General features: G+C 34.9%; 1 protein-coding gene across 1 annotated transcript in view; it reads right to left on the bottom strand.

The window, feature by feature from the left end:
- Positions 1-16,518, bottom strand: part of Rme-8 (receptor mediated endocytosis 8) — a 251,427-nt gene that overhangs the window by 215,428 nt on the left and 19,481 nt on the right. The window contains exon 2 of the mRNA XM_089095924.1: positions 1,890-2,154. Coding sequence (XP_088952050.1) covers positions 1,890-2,154 — 265 coding nt within the window. The remainder of the gene's footprint in view (positions 1-1,889; positions 2,155-16,518) is intronic.

Consider the following 16,518-nt stretch of genomic DNA (forward strand, 5'->3'; position numbering starts at 1 on the left):
AAAAATTTTCAAAAGAAAAAAAAGAAAAAGGAAAAAACATAAGAAAAACAGAACAAGAGACAGAGAATAGAACAAGAACAGGAAAAGAATATAAAAAAACTGAATGCAGGCAAGAACAAGCTAATTCACAAGTCATCAAATAAAGAGTTAAAAAGTCACAACCCATCAAAATCACAAGTCATAAAATCATGAGCAGAGAGTCGCTTCAGTGTCATGAATGAAAAAGAATATATATATATTGGTTTTAGATTTTATTTAATTTTTGCTTGTGGACTGTCTTAGATTTTATCTTCGTTTCTTAGCGTTGAAGACGCCTTGTTCTATAGAGGCAAAACATTCGCGTCGTGTCATTTTTTTTTTTACTTATATACGTTGTATTGCCGGTTTCTTCTTCATCTTGAGATTTTTTTTTTCTCTCTTTATTTTTGTCGACTTTGTTTTCTTTATTTTCTTTCGTTAGTTTTTTTTCTTTATTTGTCTTTGTTTTGTTTTACAGAGAATCAAGGCTTTTGGGTGCTTCTTTTTTCATACGTTCATTAACAAATTAAAAAACTCATCAATCAAGATGTCACTTTGAAACGTTTAAGGAAATCTCTCTTAAGTAAAAAAAAAAAAAAAAAAAAATTAAGATCTCACAACCTATTTTGCTTTTTGCTTTTTCATGGGTCTTACGAGATTTTATTCACCCCGTCGTTTTTCCGGTACTTGTTAATTAAACGAAACACACCCGAGAAGTGAAGTTAATCCTAATGAAATATAACCTTCAGTTTATATAATAAAATAATCTGGGCAATATTTTTGCGCAATAGGGGGGAGAGATGGGGGGTAAAGTACTTGGACGGCGCCCCTAACCTAACCCCTACCCCCCTAATTTGCCAATATATAGCCCAAATTAAACAATTCCAATGCATTCTATTACCTGTCACTTGTCTTTGTGGTTATGAAACCGGTTTTCTGATATTTAACCTAAACGTACTTCTTGAGTGTGTTTCGTTTAATTAACAAGTACCCCTTTTTCATAAGCAAAAACAACGAAATGACCAGAGATTCCCTTCAGCCTTACACATTTATTCTCCCCCCCCCTCTTATTTTAATCCTTTCAATTTAACTGTCTGTTTAAGAAGTCACACTTTTGGCCAAAGACGAAAGGAAAAATTTACACTGAGATGTGAAACTTTTTCACTAAATATGTGCCTCTATTTTAGAGCTTCTATTTGTGCCCTGTATTCACTAGTCAACTTTCAATGTGCACTTACTATTATCAAAGCGCCTTTTCCCTTTAGAGTGAAAAGCAAACATATTTTATTTTGTATCTTGATGTATCTTGGAATGGAGACAAAGAAAAATGTTCTGCACCTTTTGTCTGGTTATAAATACACAGAAATGCATTTTAGGGCCCACAAATGCTCTATTTCCTACTGTGTAAAAAAAAAATAATTTTGCCAGCTACGGGAAATCTAAGTTTTCATGTTTTGACCTGAGATTCACTTCAGCATTACAAAATATAACGTTTAATAACAAGCATATTTAATAATAAACATTTAATTTAAATCATCATTTTATGCATGTTTAATTTAAACATTTAATATTTAATTAATTAATATTGGTAAATGCCTTTAATAAATTTAATTGATTAAAATTCAATGAAATTATTAATTACAGTTGATTAATTACTGTTTAATAATATTTAAGCATTAAATATTAATTCAATTAAATATTTAATTTAGATTGCCCAAAATCTTGCCAGCTGAAGGAAATCTAACTTCTTTCAGTTTGATTTGACATTTAATTCAGCATTACAAATTTAACCCCTCCCCCCTCTTAAGCTTTTCGATTTAAATGTCTTGTTATAAAAAAAAAACATTATTCCTATAACGGAAAAAACTTACGTTAAGATGTGAAACTTTATCACTAAACATATGCCTCTGCTTTAGGGCTTCAGTGATTATTTGTGCTCTGTGCTCACTAGCAAACTTCACAGTGTCCACTTTCTTTCCTCCTTTTTTAACAGTCAATTGAAATTCTAATCCTTGAGGTGACGATACAGGAGTGACTGAAATAATATCTGCATATAGCCAATGATTAGTTGACACTAAATTTGCAGGGTTATATGTTGATATACCATTGACTCCTATGGAGATAATCCTCTTATACCTAGAAAAGACCAAATGTTTATTAGATAGACAAGATATTATCATGAGATCAAGATAAAATCCGTAAATGTTGGGAAAAAAGGGATCAAGAAACAAAACAAGTCTATATCTAGGCACCTATTTTTGAATTTAGTCTGAGAAGAGAATCTTTGGACCAGTCAGTAGAAAGAATCTTCCCCGAAAACCAAACACCCCTACCCTCCCTGTGGCAGCCATTGCAAGACTTTATTTAAAATAATGATGAATGTTTTCCAAATACCTTGGCCAACAAAAATACCCATGTCTATTAACCTCAGGATTATTCTTCCCTAAAAAAAAATGCGTAAAAATTTAAAGTTTTTTTTTTCAAATAGCCAACGTACAAATCTTCAGGGAAATAGCGACTGAAGTGACTGTTGCTAAACCACTCATGGTACAGGTATGGCAATATATGGTACAGTCTTAGTGAGAGGGAAAGCTGGCATAACTTTTTCAGACAAAAACAATAAGAATTCCAAATAGGGATAGGTCCTTTTATTAGACAGTGAAACAAAAATATAAAACAAAGACTCTAAATATTTCGATGACACAGTCGGTCATCATCATCAGTAGAGTTACTAACTTATCAAAATTAAAACAAACTGCTTTTATACTAAACAAAATAATCACTTCCGGGTCAAAGCAAGTTACCAGTCCATTGACTTAAAAAGTTCACTAACTGTTCTTGAATTTTCTAATGCTGCGTTGAGTAAAGGTGGTACAAGTTTCTTTGAAATTGCAGGTCAAAGCAGGTTACCGGTCCATTGACTTAGAAAGTTCACTAACAGTATATTGCGTTGAATATTCTTCTAATTAAAAATTAAATAATGCTGAATTTACAGGTGCTAAATTTATCATTTTATTCTTCTAATAGCAAATGAAATGTTGCTGATTCTGAAGTTGGTCTAGCATCCCCATATATACGACGTTACTATTATTCTCTTGCCTTTTCTATGACGAAAACAATAAGAATTCCAAATAGGGATAGGTCCTTTCATTAGACAGTGAAACGAAAATATAAAACAAAGACTCTAAATATTTCGATGACACAGTCGGTTATCATCATCAGTAGAGTTACTAACTTATCAAAATTAAAAGAAAACAGAAATAAACAGATTTATTTTTATTATTATTAATTTTTCTATTACAATTAATCTTTTCAATATAATCTTCATAAGGGGTGGATGCACTTCTACAGGTGGTGCTTGCATCATTCCAGACCATTTTTGAAGAAATATTGAAACCCATATTTTTTATTTTTATAAAAAAAATGAAAAAGTAAAATCTCCGTTTTTGTACGTGTCTTTTAATGTCCATTTTATTGATATGTCATTAATTTGTATGGCAATAATTCCATTATTTCTAGAAGTACTCGTAGGATTACTAGATAAGAAAAGACAAATTAACTATGAGAGAATATTGAGGTGAAACTTGAACTAACTCAAAGCACACTGTGTGCATACACAGGAATGGATAAGGGTATAAAGTTGGTATAAAGGGTATAAAGGGTATAAAGTGTATAAAAGGGTAATAAAGGGTAATAAAGGGTATAAAGTTGGTATATGGGTATAAAGTTGGTATAAAGATAAGGGTGTTTCAGGAATGGATAAGGGTATGAAGTTGGAACTTTCAGGGGGAAAAGGGGAAGATGCATTGACCATAGACAATATGTACACACTACAAATAATAGTACTATTTATGTTCCTTCTATTACTAAGGCTAAGAATATTAAGACGGAAATTTCAGGAACTGTAGAGGGAAAAGTTGAACTAGATTAAAACACATACTATGAACATACAGGTCATCCAAAGAGCGTATCAGTAATATTATAGTAACAGCTAATTATATAAGGTTGAAATTCCCGGACTTGATGAGGGGGATGTTCAACTGACCAAAATGCAATATGTTAATACTACTGCTGCTACTAGTACTAGTGCTATTACTGTTAATATCACTACTAGTCCTACAACTAGTACTACTTGTATCCCTACTACTACTACTACTGTGACTACTATTATAAACTATAGCTAAGGGAATAAAGGTTAAATTTTCAGGGTATGTGAAGGGGGAAGTTGAATTGAATCACAACACACCGTCTGCATACAGGTTGTCAAAAAGGCGTATCAACAATATCTTAGGAACGGCTCGGTGTGTGAGGTTGAAACTTACAAGGCTTGTTGTGGTGGATATTGAGCAAACAAAAAGGCTATATTTGCATCCTACTACAACTACTACTGCTACTACTATTATTACCTGTACTATTACTGCTGCTCCTTAAGCTAAGGATAATAAGCCGGAAACTTTAGGAAATGTTAAAAGTGTTAAACTAAATCAAAACCCATTATGTGCATACAAGATGTCAAGAGGACGTATCAGCAATGCCTCAGGAATGGTTTATGGTATTAAGTTGTAACTTTCAATGTATTTTGAAGGGGTGTTGAAAAAAAATCAAAAGTGATGTGTGCATACTGCTAACAATGCTACTACTACTACTACTACAACTGTTGCTACTATGCAGGCTATGAGCATTAAGGTGCAGCTTTCAAGGAATGTCTAGGCGGATGTTGAACTAGATCAAAACAAACTACGAGCATGTAGACTGTTAAAAGGGTGTAACAGCAATTTCTCAGAAACGGCTTAAATTATTAAGTTGGAATTTTCAGGCTATGTTGTGGCAGATATTAAAGTAACCAAAAGACACTATGTGTTACTATTGATACTACTACTATGATTACTGTAACTAATGAGCCTAAGGATATTAGGATGTAGCTTTTAGGGAACCTTTAGGGGGATTTTCAATTAAACAAAAAAAATAAATAACTATGCAGGTTTTCAAAAGGGAACATAAACAATATCATAGGCAGCACAACGCTATCATAGAAACTTTTAAAGGAGCTCAATTGGAAATTAAAAGTTCTAATGCCCATTTTAAGAGTCAAAAGTGATTGGAGGGCAAGTAGCTCCCCTCTCAAGCCTTGAATTCTCCAAACACATTCAATTAAGATTTTGAGATAATCATTTTGTACAGCACAATTGAAAGGTCCAGTAACTATGTTTCTGGGGATGTCGACCATCCAGAGCCCTCAGAGATAATTCTGAAGACCACACTACCTTACCATGACGATATGTAAAAGTTCAAATAAGAATCAATCCTTTTTTCGGTCACATATGCAGTGACCGTCATCAGTAGTAATTCTACTGATGACGGTCACTGCATGTGTGACTGAAATACGTATCTAGTATTTTTTTTCGAAATTTATCACTGTCTATTAAAAGGATTTATCCCTATTTGAACTTTTATTTACAGCCCTCAGAGCAAGGCCTGTAAGAAATAAAATTTTCCCATTGTTTATGTACAATATTTGTTATTCGGCAAGAGGGTATGATGGACCTTTGGTTTGAAAATAAGTCAAGTGCATTCAAGTAAAGCTTTCAGAGAATGTCGAAGGGAATGTTGAACTAAATAAAAACATTTTATGCGCACACATGTTGTCAAAAGGGAGAAACTCAGGAATGGCTCAGGGCATCAATTTGGAACTCCATGGGAATGACGAGGGGGGGATAATCAATTGAACAGGGGCATGTTGACAGTGATGTTGAAGTTGAACTAACCCAAAGCCATTATGTACATGTTACCACAATTGCAACTATAACGACGGCTATGACTAATACTTCTACTTAGGTTAAGGGTATTGAGGTGGAACTTTCAGAGAACGTTAAGGGGGCATTGAAGTAAATCAAAACAAACTGTGTGTATTCCGGTTGACAAAAGTAGGTCTCAGAAATTTCTAAGGAATAGTTTGGAGCATTAAGTTGAAACTTTCATGGGGTGCTGAGAGGAATGTTGAAATGCCCAAAAGACACTCTGCGCATAATACTGCTACTCCTACTTTTGCTATTATTGCTATTATTACTAAGACTACTACTACTAATGAGGCTTAGGGTGGGAGTTTGATAATTTTCGAGAATGATTAGGGGAATGTTGAACTAAATAAAAACACAATCAGTAAAAGCAGATTGACAAAAGGGCGTGTCAAAAGTATCCCAGGACTAGTCTAGTTTATTAAGTTGAAACTTTCAGGACATGTTAAGGGGGATGCTGAACTAGGCAAAACGCAAAATATACATACTTTTACAACTACTAACATTGTTACGACTACTGCTACTACAAATACTACTACTACTGCTACAACTGCTAATCTACAACTACTACTACTGCTCAAGCTAAGTATTTTACAGAGAAACTTTCAAGGAATGCTGAAGGGGATGGTGAACTAAATTGAAAAAAGCAATGTGGATGCAGGTTATTAAAACCTGTAGCAGCTATATCACAGGAACGGCTTAGAAAATTAAGTAAAAATTTTCAGTGCATGTTAAGGAGGATATTGAACCAACCAAAATGTACTATGTGTATACTGCTCCTATTATTGCTAATACTACTATTAAGGCTAAGGGTATTAAAGAGACATTTTCAGAAAAACTATGTTAATTTAAACTGGAACACGCAGTATTTATGCAGGCTGTCAAATGGCCGTATCAGCGGTACATCTATAACGGTTAGAGTATTAAGTTGAAACTTTCGGAGCATGCTGAGAGGGTATGTTGACCTATGTGAATACCATTACTGGTCATAACTAATACTACTATTGCTTTCACTTATACTACTCCCATTGCCCCTACTATTACTTATGCTAGGGTATGGGGTATACCTTATACCCTAGATTAGGGTATATAGTAAAAACTTTCACAAAAAGTTCATGTTGCTTTAAAACTAAGTCAAAAGGCACTTTGTGTAAGCTGGTTGCCAATGAGACGTCTCACCAATGCCTCAAGAATGATTGATGGTATTAAGTTGAAACTTCTGGAGCTACTACTATTGCTACTTCTGCTCTTACAACTGAACTAAATCAAAAGAATGTAAATGCATTCAGGTTGTCAAAAAGGAACAGATACAATTTTTGGGGAAATGTATTATGTTTTATTTTTCAAGAAAACTTGAGGAAAACTAATTTTCAAAAGGGTATATGTTGTTAAAAATTGCTGAACAATTTCCTCAAACATATAAATAGTAAGCCAAACTGTGGATTCTTATGGAAAAAATAAAAACAAAGATTCTAAATATTCTTTTCTTTTCCAATGAAAAGACTATGTAAATAAAACCGCCACTCTTACCTTAAAAGCAATTAATTCTGAAATGTAAATTTGACTCATTTGTGCTTAATATGGCCACGTTCATAGGCAGCGCGCTAGCGCTGCCTAAGTAAAGAACGACGTGGGCACAATGTGTTGTTTTTTTGTTATTGTTTTTCATACCCGGGCACTTCGTATCGAAGGAGTTGTCGTAGAAAATTCAAAAAGGGCTCATTAGATTGCAAATTGGAGTGGCTAGTGCCCTTTTAAATAGTCGAAAGTGATTGGAGGGCAACTAGCCCCCCCCCCTTCCCACGCCCATCATTCCCCCAATCACATCCAATCAAAATTTTGAGATAGCCATTTTATTCAGCGTAGTTGAATTCCAGATAGAAAATATGTTTTTGAGGAGGACACTCCCCCACAACCCTCGTAGCAAGGGTTTTAAGTTATGCCCTGGGGGCATACAAGGTTTTTACAGAAGCCGGTTTTTACAGAAGCCACTCAAAATTTTGAGACAGCCATTTTGTTCAGTGTAGTTGTTTTCCAGATAGAAAATATGGTTTTGAGGAGGACACTCCCCCACAACCCTCGGGGCAAGGGTTTTAAGTTATGGCCTGGGGGCATATAAGGTTTTTATAGAAGGCGTTGTCATAGAAACTTCAAAAACTGCTCATTCGATTGAAAATTCAAAGGGCTAGTGCCCTTTTTAATAGTTGAAAGTGATTGGACGGTAACTAACCCCCTCTCACACCCACCTTTTCATAGGCAGCGCGCTAGCGCTGCCTAAGTAAAGAATCATTTGATTGGAAATTCAAAGGGCTAGTGCCCTTTTTACTAGTTGAAAGGGATTGGACTGTAACTAACCCCCCTCTCACGCCCACCTTTTCATAGGCAGCGCGCTAGCGCTGCCTAAGTAAAGAACGATGTGGGCGCAATGTGTTGTTTTTCGTTTTGTTTTTTTCTCCACACCAGGGCACTTCATATCGAAGGAGTCATCGTAGAAACTTCGAAAAGGGCTCATTCGATCGGAAATTGGAGTGGCTAGTGCCCTTTTTAATAGTCGAAAGGGATTGGAGGGCAGCTAGCCCCCCCCCCCACACCCATTATTACCCTCAAAACATCCAATCAAAATTTTGAGATAGCCATTTTGTTCAGCGTAGTTGATTTCCAGATAGAAAATATGTTTTTGAGGAGGACACTCCCTCAACACCCTCAGGGCAAGGGTTTTAAATTATGCCCTGGGGGCATATAAGGTTTTTATAGAAGCCGTTGTCGTGGAAACTCCAAAACATGCTCATTTGATTGGAAATTCAAAGGGCTAGTGCCCTTTTTAATAGTCGAAAGTGATTTGAGGTAAACTAGTCCCCCCGCCATACCAATTATTTCCCCAAATAGCTCCAATAAAAATATTGAGATAGCCACTTTGTTCAACTTAGCGTTTTTCCAGGTGCAAAATATTTTTTTGAGGAGGACATTCCCCCTTAACCCACAGAGCAAGGGTTTTAAGATATGCACTTAGAGCATAAAAGGCTTTTATGGGAGGTGTCGTCATAGAAACTTCAAAACAGGCTCATTCGACTGGAAATTCAAAGGGCTAGTACCCTTTTTAATAGTCGAAAGTGATTGGAGGGCAACTATCCCCCCCCCCCACGCCGATCATTCCCCCAAGCACATCCAATCACAATTTTGAGATAGCCATTTTCTTCAGCGTAGTTGACTTCCAGATACATAATATTTTTTGAGGAGGACACTCCCCCACAACCATCAGGGCAAGCGTTTTGAGTAATGCCCTAGGGACATGTAAGGTTTTTATAGAAGGCGTTGTCGTGGAAACTTCAAAACAGGCTCATTCGATTAGAAATACAAAGTGTTAGTACCCTTTTTAATAGTCGAAAGTGATTGGAGGGCAACTAGCCCCCCACTCCCTTCCTTCCCCCAAACACATCCAATCAAAATTTTGAGATAGCCATTTTGTTCAGCGTAGTTGATTTCCATATAGAAAATATACTTCGAGGAGGACAATCCCCCACATCCCTGAGGGCAAGGATTTTAAGTTATGCCCTCGGGGTATATAAGGTTTTTAAAGAAAGCGTTGTCGTAGAAACTTCAATAAAAGCTCATTCGACTGGAAGTTCAAAGGGGTATTGCCCTTTTTAATAGTCGAAAGTGATTGGAGGGCAATTAGCCCCCCCCCCACATCCATCATTCCTCCAAACACATCCAATAAAAATTTTGAGATGGCCATTTTGTTCAGGGTAGTTGATTTCCAGATAGAAAACATACTTTTGAGGAGGACACTTCCCCGCAACCCTCCGGGCAAGGATTATATGTTATGCCCTGGGGGCATATAAAGTTTTTATTGAAATCGTTGTCATAGAAACTTGAAAAAGGGTTCAATGGTATCAAGTTTTCCGTTTCAGGTAAACTAGAGGAGGTATGAAACTAATTTAAACAGGATTATTTGTGTCTAAATTTTTAAAAGAGTGTATGTTGTTAAAAATTGCTGAAAATTTTTCTCCAGCATACAAATAGCAGGCCAAACTATAAAGTCTTAAAAAACGATAAGATTTAAAGTATCGTTTTCTTTTTCCCTGAAAAGACTATGTCAATATAAAATGAACAGAAACTAATTAAGAAGACTTTTTTCCAGCAAATAAGTTTTTCAAAGAAAAGTAAAGAACTCCACTAAGCAAAAAATGAGCAAAAATAAAATCAAATAATCCACCAAGCGTGAAACATCCACAAATCAGCATCGATAAATAAATGAAACCCAAAACGAACAGAAATTACAATAAATGACCGAGTCAGACTCAAAACGAGCAGAAATTAGCATAAGTTGAGCGAAAAACACCTAGGCCTTCCAAAGGCCAGAACAAAATTTGCACTTTACTCAAAAAATATAACTGTTTTGCTTTTATAACTTTAATAAATCAAATAATATTAACATTTTGATTACTAAATATCAGTATATGTATATTAAACTGAAAATGCACATTCATTTGTATTTTTTCAGTAAAGTGCAAATTTTGCTCTGGCATGGGGAAGGCCTAGGGGTTTTGCGCCCAATTTATGTTAATTTCTGCTCGTTTTGAGTTTGACTCGGTTATTTATTGTAATTTCTGTTCGTTTTGGGTTTCATTTATTTATCGATGCTGATTTGTGGATGTTTCACGCTTGGTAGATTATTTGATATTATTTCTGCTCATTTTTTGTTTAATGGAGTTGTTTACTATTCTTTGAAAAACTCATTTTGTGGAAAAGGTTTTCTTAATTAATTAAACTAAAAGTCGAGCTAGACAGTTTGGACACAAAAATACACTTTTTTTGGGATCAGCACACACACGACCCACCTAGACAATGACCAACAAGCATTCCTTCATGATAGCTGATGCGCAATTATACTTCACTGCAATCAACGTTATCAAACATCAAGCGAGTCGACTTAATTAAATAGAGCTTTAAACTAAATTTTGGCGTCACCATTAACCCACGTTGGCATATTTATTAACAAAAGCTTAAACGCCTCTGAAGTTGAAAGCTTAATTCATAGTTTTTCAACAAATTTAAATCAATTGGCTACTTCGTAATTTTTAACTGATAGTAACTTAGCCCTCTTTGGGACAAAATTGTAGTTCTATGACACAAAATTGCAAGAAGTGTCACCTTATTGCGGCACAATCTTTTGGCTATGGTACTTAAAAGAGCCACTGGAACTTTTAATTTCCATCGGAATGAGCATTCTTCCAATTTTCAAGCATAATTGGTAAATATAATACCCTATAATTAAAACAAATAAACACGCATTCATAATCTTCCTTTTCGAAGAAATACAAAAACTCCACAGTTTTGCAAATAGGAATTTGAAACCTCAATAATAGGATTCCCTAATATACTGAGTTTAATGGTGTAAATTTGGATCACATGCACTTGTCCTCTAAGGATGGTTTCCATCTTTTCGAAAATCAGGTTATCTTTTCACAGTTGCAGATTTTAATGGATAAATTTAAACTGGAGGAATCTCATATACTTGGAATCCTTTTGGTAAAGGTTTAAGCTCCTATACACAAAAATTTGGAATTTTTTTTTTTTTTAAGCAAGCTTACAGATGCGTTACGCTAAAGCTCATGGCTGGTCTCGCCCGCGGGCCAGACCTCAGACAAGGTGGAAGGATATCCTCAATAAATTCCTGGAGATGGCTAACATTGCTGTCGACGAGGCCCCACTAATAGCAGCAGACCGGTCAGCCTGGAGGAGCAGAGTTGCGACGTTCTCTGCGCCGCCCCCAACGCGGCAGGAGCCTTAAGTTAAGTAAGTCAAGTTACAGATGCGTGAATACTTGTTATTTCTTCCCCAGAGGTTCTCGTTTTTCCCCAGACCTAACCTAACCTAACCTAACCAAACCAATTGTAATAGAAAAAAAGGATAGTATGATCAGAATAACGATGCTTCTTGACTACTAAGTTCCCTGCGTTGGCCCTGCAGTGCGTTTCTACAAACGAATTCGATCTCTGGGTCCCGTGTTAACAAGTTATGGTCAAACCCACTGCACCACCACAGGACAGAAAATGGGGATATGGCTTAATCACAAGTTTTTTCATCTGAAAGTAAGGAGCAACATTAAAACTTAAAACGAACAGAAATTATTACGTATATGAGGGGGGTTTCCCCTCCCTCAACACTTCGCTCTTTGCGCTAAAGTTTTAATTTTGTCCCAATTCTTTAAGAACTACTCCTGAAACAGAAAGGTAATTTAGCGTAAAGAGCGACGTTTTGAAGAGGAGGCAGCCCCCTCCACATACGTAATAATTTCTGTTCGTTTTAAAGTTTTAATGTTGTTCCTTACTTTAAGTTGAAAAAACTTGTTTTTTTATTTCATCCTTTTCAGGCTTGTTTTCAAACTTTCTTTTGACCTCGCTAATCTCACTGTTTGTTATTTCAGCTTTGCCTCATTTTCCGTTTACCTTACTAGGTGTTCTCTCAGGATTGTTTTAAGTTTATTTGTTGTTTTTGTTGTTGTAGAGAAAATACACTTGGCTTTCGCCCTCTGCGTCACCAAACAAACACTTAAACAATTATTAATTATACACTTAATAAATTTCAAATAAAAATAATTTAGAATAAAATAGAATTATTAAATTAAACTAAGTATCAAGTCTCTTTCTTTTCTCTCCCACTTCTTGACACGATTAAAACCTCAAAACAAGAGGGGTAGTAGTTGAAGGTTACTTATACTGATTTCCGTTTGATTTTAGAAAGCTCACTGTCAGAAAGATCATTGTCAGAAAGCTCAACCATCAACCTTTTCAGGCTGGTTTTCGAACTTTTTTTTTACCTTGCTAATCTGGCTGTTTGTTCAGCTTTGTCCCTTTTTCCGTCTACCTTATTAGGTGTTCTCTCAGAATTGTTTTTAAGTTCACTTATACTACTTTTGATTTCAGAAAGCTCAATGTTTGAACAACTACCGTGTTTCTAACCTTTTCCTTTTCAGGCTTGTTCTCAAACTATCCTTTGACCTTGCTAATCCCACTGTTTGCTATTTCAGCTTTGTTGTTTTTCCTTTTACCTTACTATGTGTTCTGTCATAATTATGTTTACGTTCACTTATACTACTTTCGGTTTCAGAAACTTCACTGTCAGAACGCCCACTGCCAGAAAGCTCACTGTCAGAAAGCTCACTGTCTGATAGCTCGACCACCATTTTCTAACCTTTCCCTTTTCAGGCTTGTTTTCAGACTTACCTTTGACCTTGCTAATCCCACTGTTCTCTATTTCATCTTTGTTCCTTTTTCCTTTTACTTTGTTAGGTGTTCTCTGAGAATTGTTTATATGTTTACTTGTACTACTTTCGGTTTCAGAAAGCTCACTGGAAGACATCTCACTGTCTGATAGCTCAATTACCATATTTTTAACCTTTTCAGGCTCGTTTTCAAAATTTCCTTTGACCTTGCTAATCTCACTGTTTGCTATTTCAGCTTTGTTCCTTTTTCCTTTTACCTTACTAGGAGTTATCTCAGAATCGTTTTTAAGTTCACTTATACTACTTTCAGTTTCAGAGAGCTCAGTGTCAGAAAGCTCACTGTCTGATAGCTCAACGATGGTGGTTTTTACCTTTCCCTTTTCATGCTTGTTTTCAAACTTTTCTTTGACCTTGCTGATCTCAGTGTTTGCTATTTCAGCTTTGTCTGTTTTTCTTTTTACCTTACTAGGTGTTCTCTCAGAATTGTTTATATGTTTGCTTGTACTACTTTCGGTTTCAGAAAGCTCACTGGCAGACATTTCACTGTCTGATAGCTCAACCACCATATTTTTAACCTTTTCAGGCTTGCTTTCAAACTTTCCTTTGATCTTGCTAATCTCACTGTTTGCTATTTCAACTTTGTTCCTTTTTCCTTTTACCTTACTAGGTGTTCTCTCAGAATCGTTTTTAAGTTTACTTATACTACTTTCGGTTTCAGAAAGCTCACTGTCTGATAGCTCAATCATCGTGTTTTTAACCTTTTCCTTTTCAGCTTTGTTTTCAAACTTTCCTTTGACCATGCTAGTCTCACTGTTTGCTATTGCAGCTTTGTCCCTTTTTCTTTTTACCTTACTAGGTGTTTTCTCATAATCGTTTTTAAGTATACTTATACTGCTTTCGGTTTCAGAAAACTCAATGTCAGAAAGCTCACTGTCAGAAAGCTCACTGTCTGATGGCTCAACCATTGTGTTTTTAGCCTTTCCCTTTTCAAACTTTCCATTCACCTTACTAATCTTACTCTTTGTTATATCAGCATCGTTCCTGTTTCCTTTTACCTTACTAGGTGTTTTCTCAGAATCACTTTTAAGTTTACTTATACTACGTTCGGTTTCAGAAAACTCAGTCTCAGAAAGCTCACTGTCTGACAAATCAACCATCATGTTTTTAACCTTTTCCTTTTCAGGTTTTTCTTCAAACTTTCCTTTGACCTTGCTAATCTCACTGTTTGCTATTTCAGCTTTGTTCCTTGTTCCTTCTACCTTACTAGGTGCTCTCTCAAAACTGTCTTTAATTTTACATATACTATTTCCGGTTTTGGAAACCTCACTGTCAGACATCTCAATCCCTTTGATGATAGCTGTGTCCTTTTCAAGTTTGGTATTTACCTTGTTGATCTTTCTTTTCAAGAAATCATTTGTGTCTCCTTTTATGCATTTTTCTTTGTCAGAATTATTTTTAAAATTACCTTGAAGCTTACTTCCACTGCTCTCATTTTCTGAAACCTTACTATTTGACATTTCAATTACTTTCTTTTGGGATTTTTTTCTATCTTGAGAAGCTTCAATTTTTTCATTTGATCTTTCATTGCTTTTATTCATGTTCTTTCTTGGTGTTACTACTTTTGCTAATTTTTCCTTATAATTTTTCGGCCCAATTTGCGTCGTAAAAATTTGACTTTTTTCTTTTACATTTCCCACTTTGACCAAAATATCTAAATTTTGATTAAAATCAGCTTTACTTTTTAAGGAGTAATTATCATAGAAAAATCTCTTATCTTTCACTGTTTGGGATGGCGTAAACTGATACACAGACGCTGACGGAGGTTTATTATTGCCATTCAAATCAATGGATGATGTGGGAGACGAAATCTGCAGTGAAGATTTGGAATCAACATCTACCTGTTTTGATTTTCCATGAGACAAAAAGGTTTTATCTGTTAACATATCTTGTCAATGTTTAAAATCATTCCCACAAAATCACATGTCGAGTAGTTAGAACATAGAAAGAAACAAAACTAATTTTATAATTGTCAGGTATTTGTCTAGTTTTAATTAAAAAGCTAAAATTATTGCTCAGACACCATAACTATTTTTGCATTTTACATAATAACTTTAGCAATTCTGAACTGAAAACTAAAATAAAAAAAAATGAATGTATTTATGGAAATACACATCAAATCACGCGTCGGGTAGTTAGAACCTAACAAAAAATGAAACTAAGTTTAAAATTTTCAGGTATTTTTTTAGTTTTAACCAAAAAAATAAAAATTATTGCTCAGACACCATAAATATTTAGCAGTTTACATAATAACTTTAGCGAACCTTAACTGAGAACTAAAATAAAATTATCTTGTCGAAAGATAAATGTGTATAAATATTGCGTTCACTTATTACGTCATACATGCTTACAACCTACGATTATGACGTCATCATTAATCAAGCTAGTACATGAAAATGCAGTTTTTTGTAAAAAATGATTCTATCTTTAAAACTGTTTGGTTTTTAATTACAAAAGGCACCCGATGTAGCAATTTCCTTTAAAATGATCCATAAAAGAGCTCTCTATGATTTCCCAGTGCTCAGCTATCTGAGTGAAAAAAAAGATGCCCTTGATGCAGAATGTCATAATTAAAGCAACTTTCCTTGTTTTTCAAGCCAATATATTATCTTCGTTATTCAAGCCAAGGAGCTGTAAGTGTCATACATAAGGGTTTCGGACAAGGTGATTCTAATAGTATACTTTGTATTTCGATCTGACTCTATTTTTAGGAGTTACAGGCAACTGCAATTCTTAGTATTGGACGTGATCGTCGCTTACTAGGTTGCAAGCTACCGCTGCAACCTAGATTAGTGATCTTGGAGAGTATCCTCTGAAGATTCTGTTGAATATTCGAAGTCAATTGAGCTAAAATTGTTGTTTTTATTATCATTTGATTACCCTTTTGTCATTACTAGTGTGCTTAACAAGTTGTCTACTTTTTATCTAGTGCTTGTTAGAACAGACGTAAATATTAATGACCTACTAAGAAAAACAAAAAAAAAATTCATTTGATGGTTGGTACTACAGCACTCTTACTTTCTTTGGGAATTATTGTTGCTTTTTTTAAATTTGTTCAGAATTTCTTGTTTTATTTCTTATGATAGCAGCTTTCTGAAATAGTATTTACTTTATTTTTTACTCCAATATGTTTAAAGACACACTTAACCTGGCATGCATTTGTTACATTCAGTGTGAATAATTGGACAATATTTATCATAGATATTATGGGACAAAAGACAAAGCATGTAGAAAAATTATATTAACTCACTTTATGCAAGCAATATTTGTGTATGAATGTTTTATGGTAGCAGAAAATCAACTCTTTTCTGTTTGTTTGTTTTTTTCTCTACATTGGAGCATCATAGAGATCTGTTTAATGGCTGATATTAAAAGAAATTGCAACATCTACTCGCTTTTGTAATAAACAAAACACAATAC

Source organism: Artemia sp. Qi Xiang Cuo, chromosome 10, assembly GCF_049724085.1.
Source record: "Artemia sp. Qi Xiang Cuo chromosome 10, ASM4972408v1, whole genome shotgun sequence".
Classification (NCBI taxonomy): Eukaryota; Metazoa; Arthropoda; class Branchiopoda; order Anostraca; family Artemiidae; genus Artemia; species Artemia sp. Qi Xiang Cuo.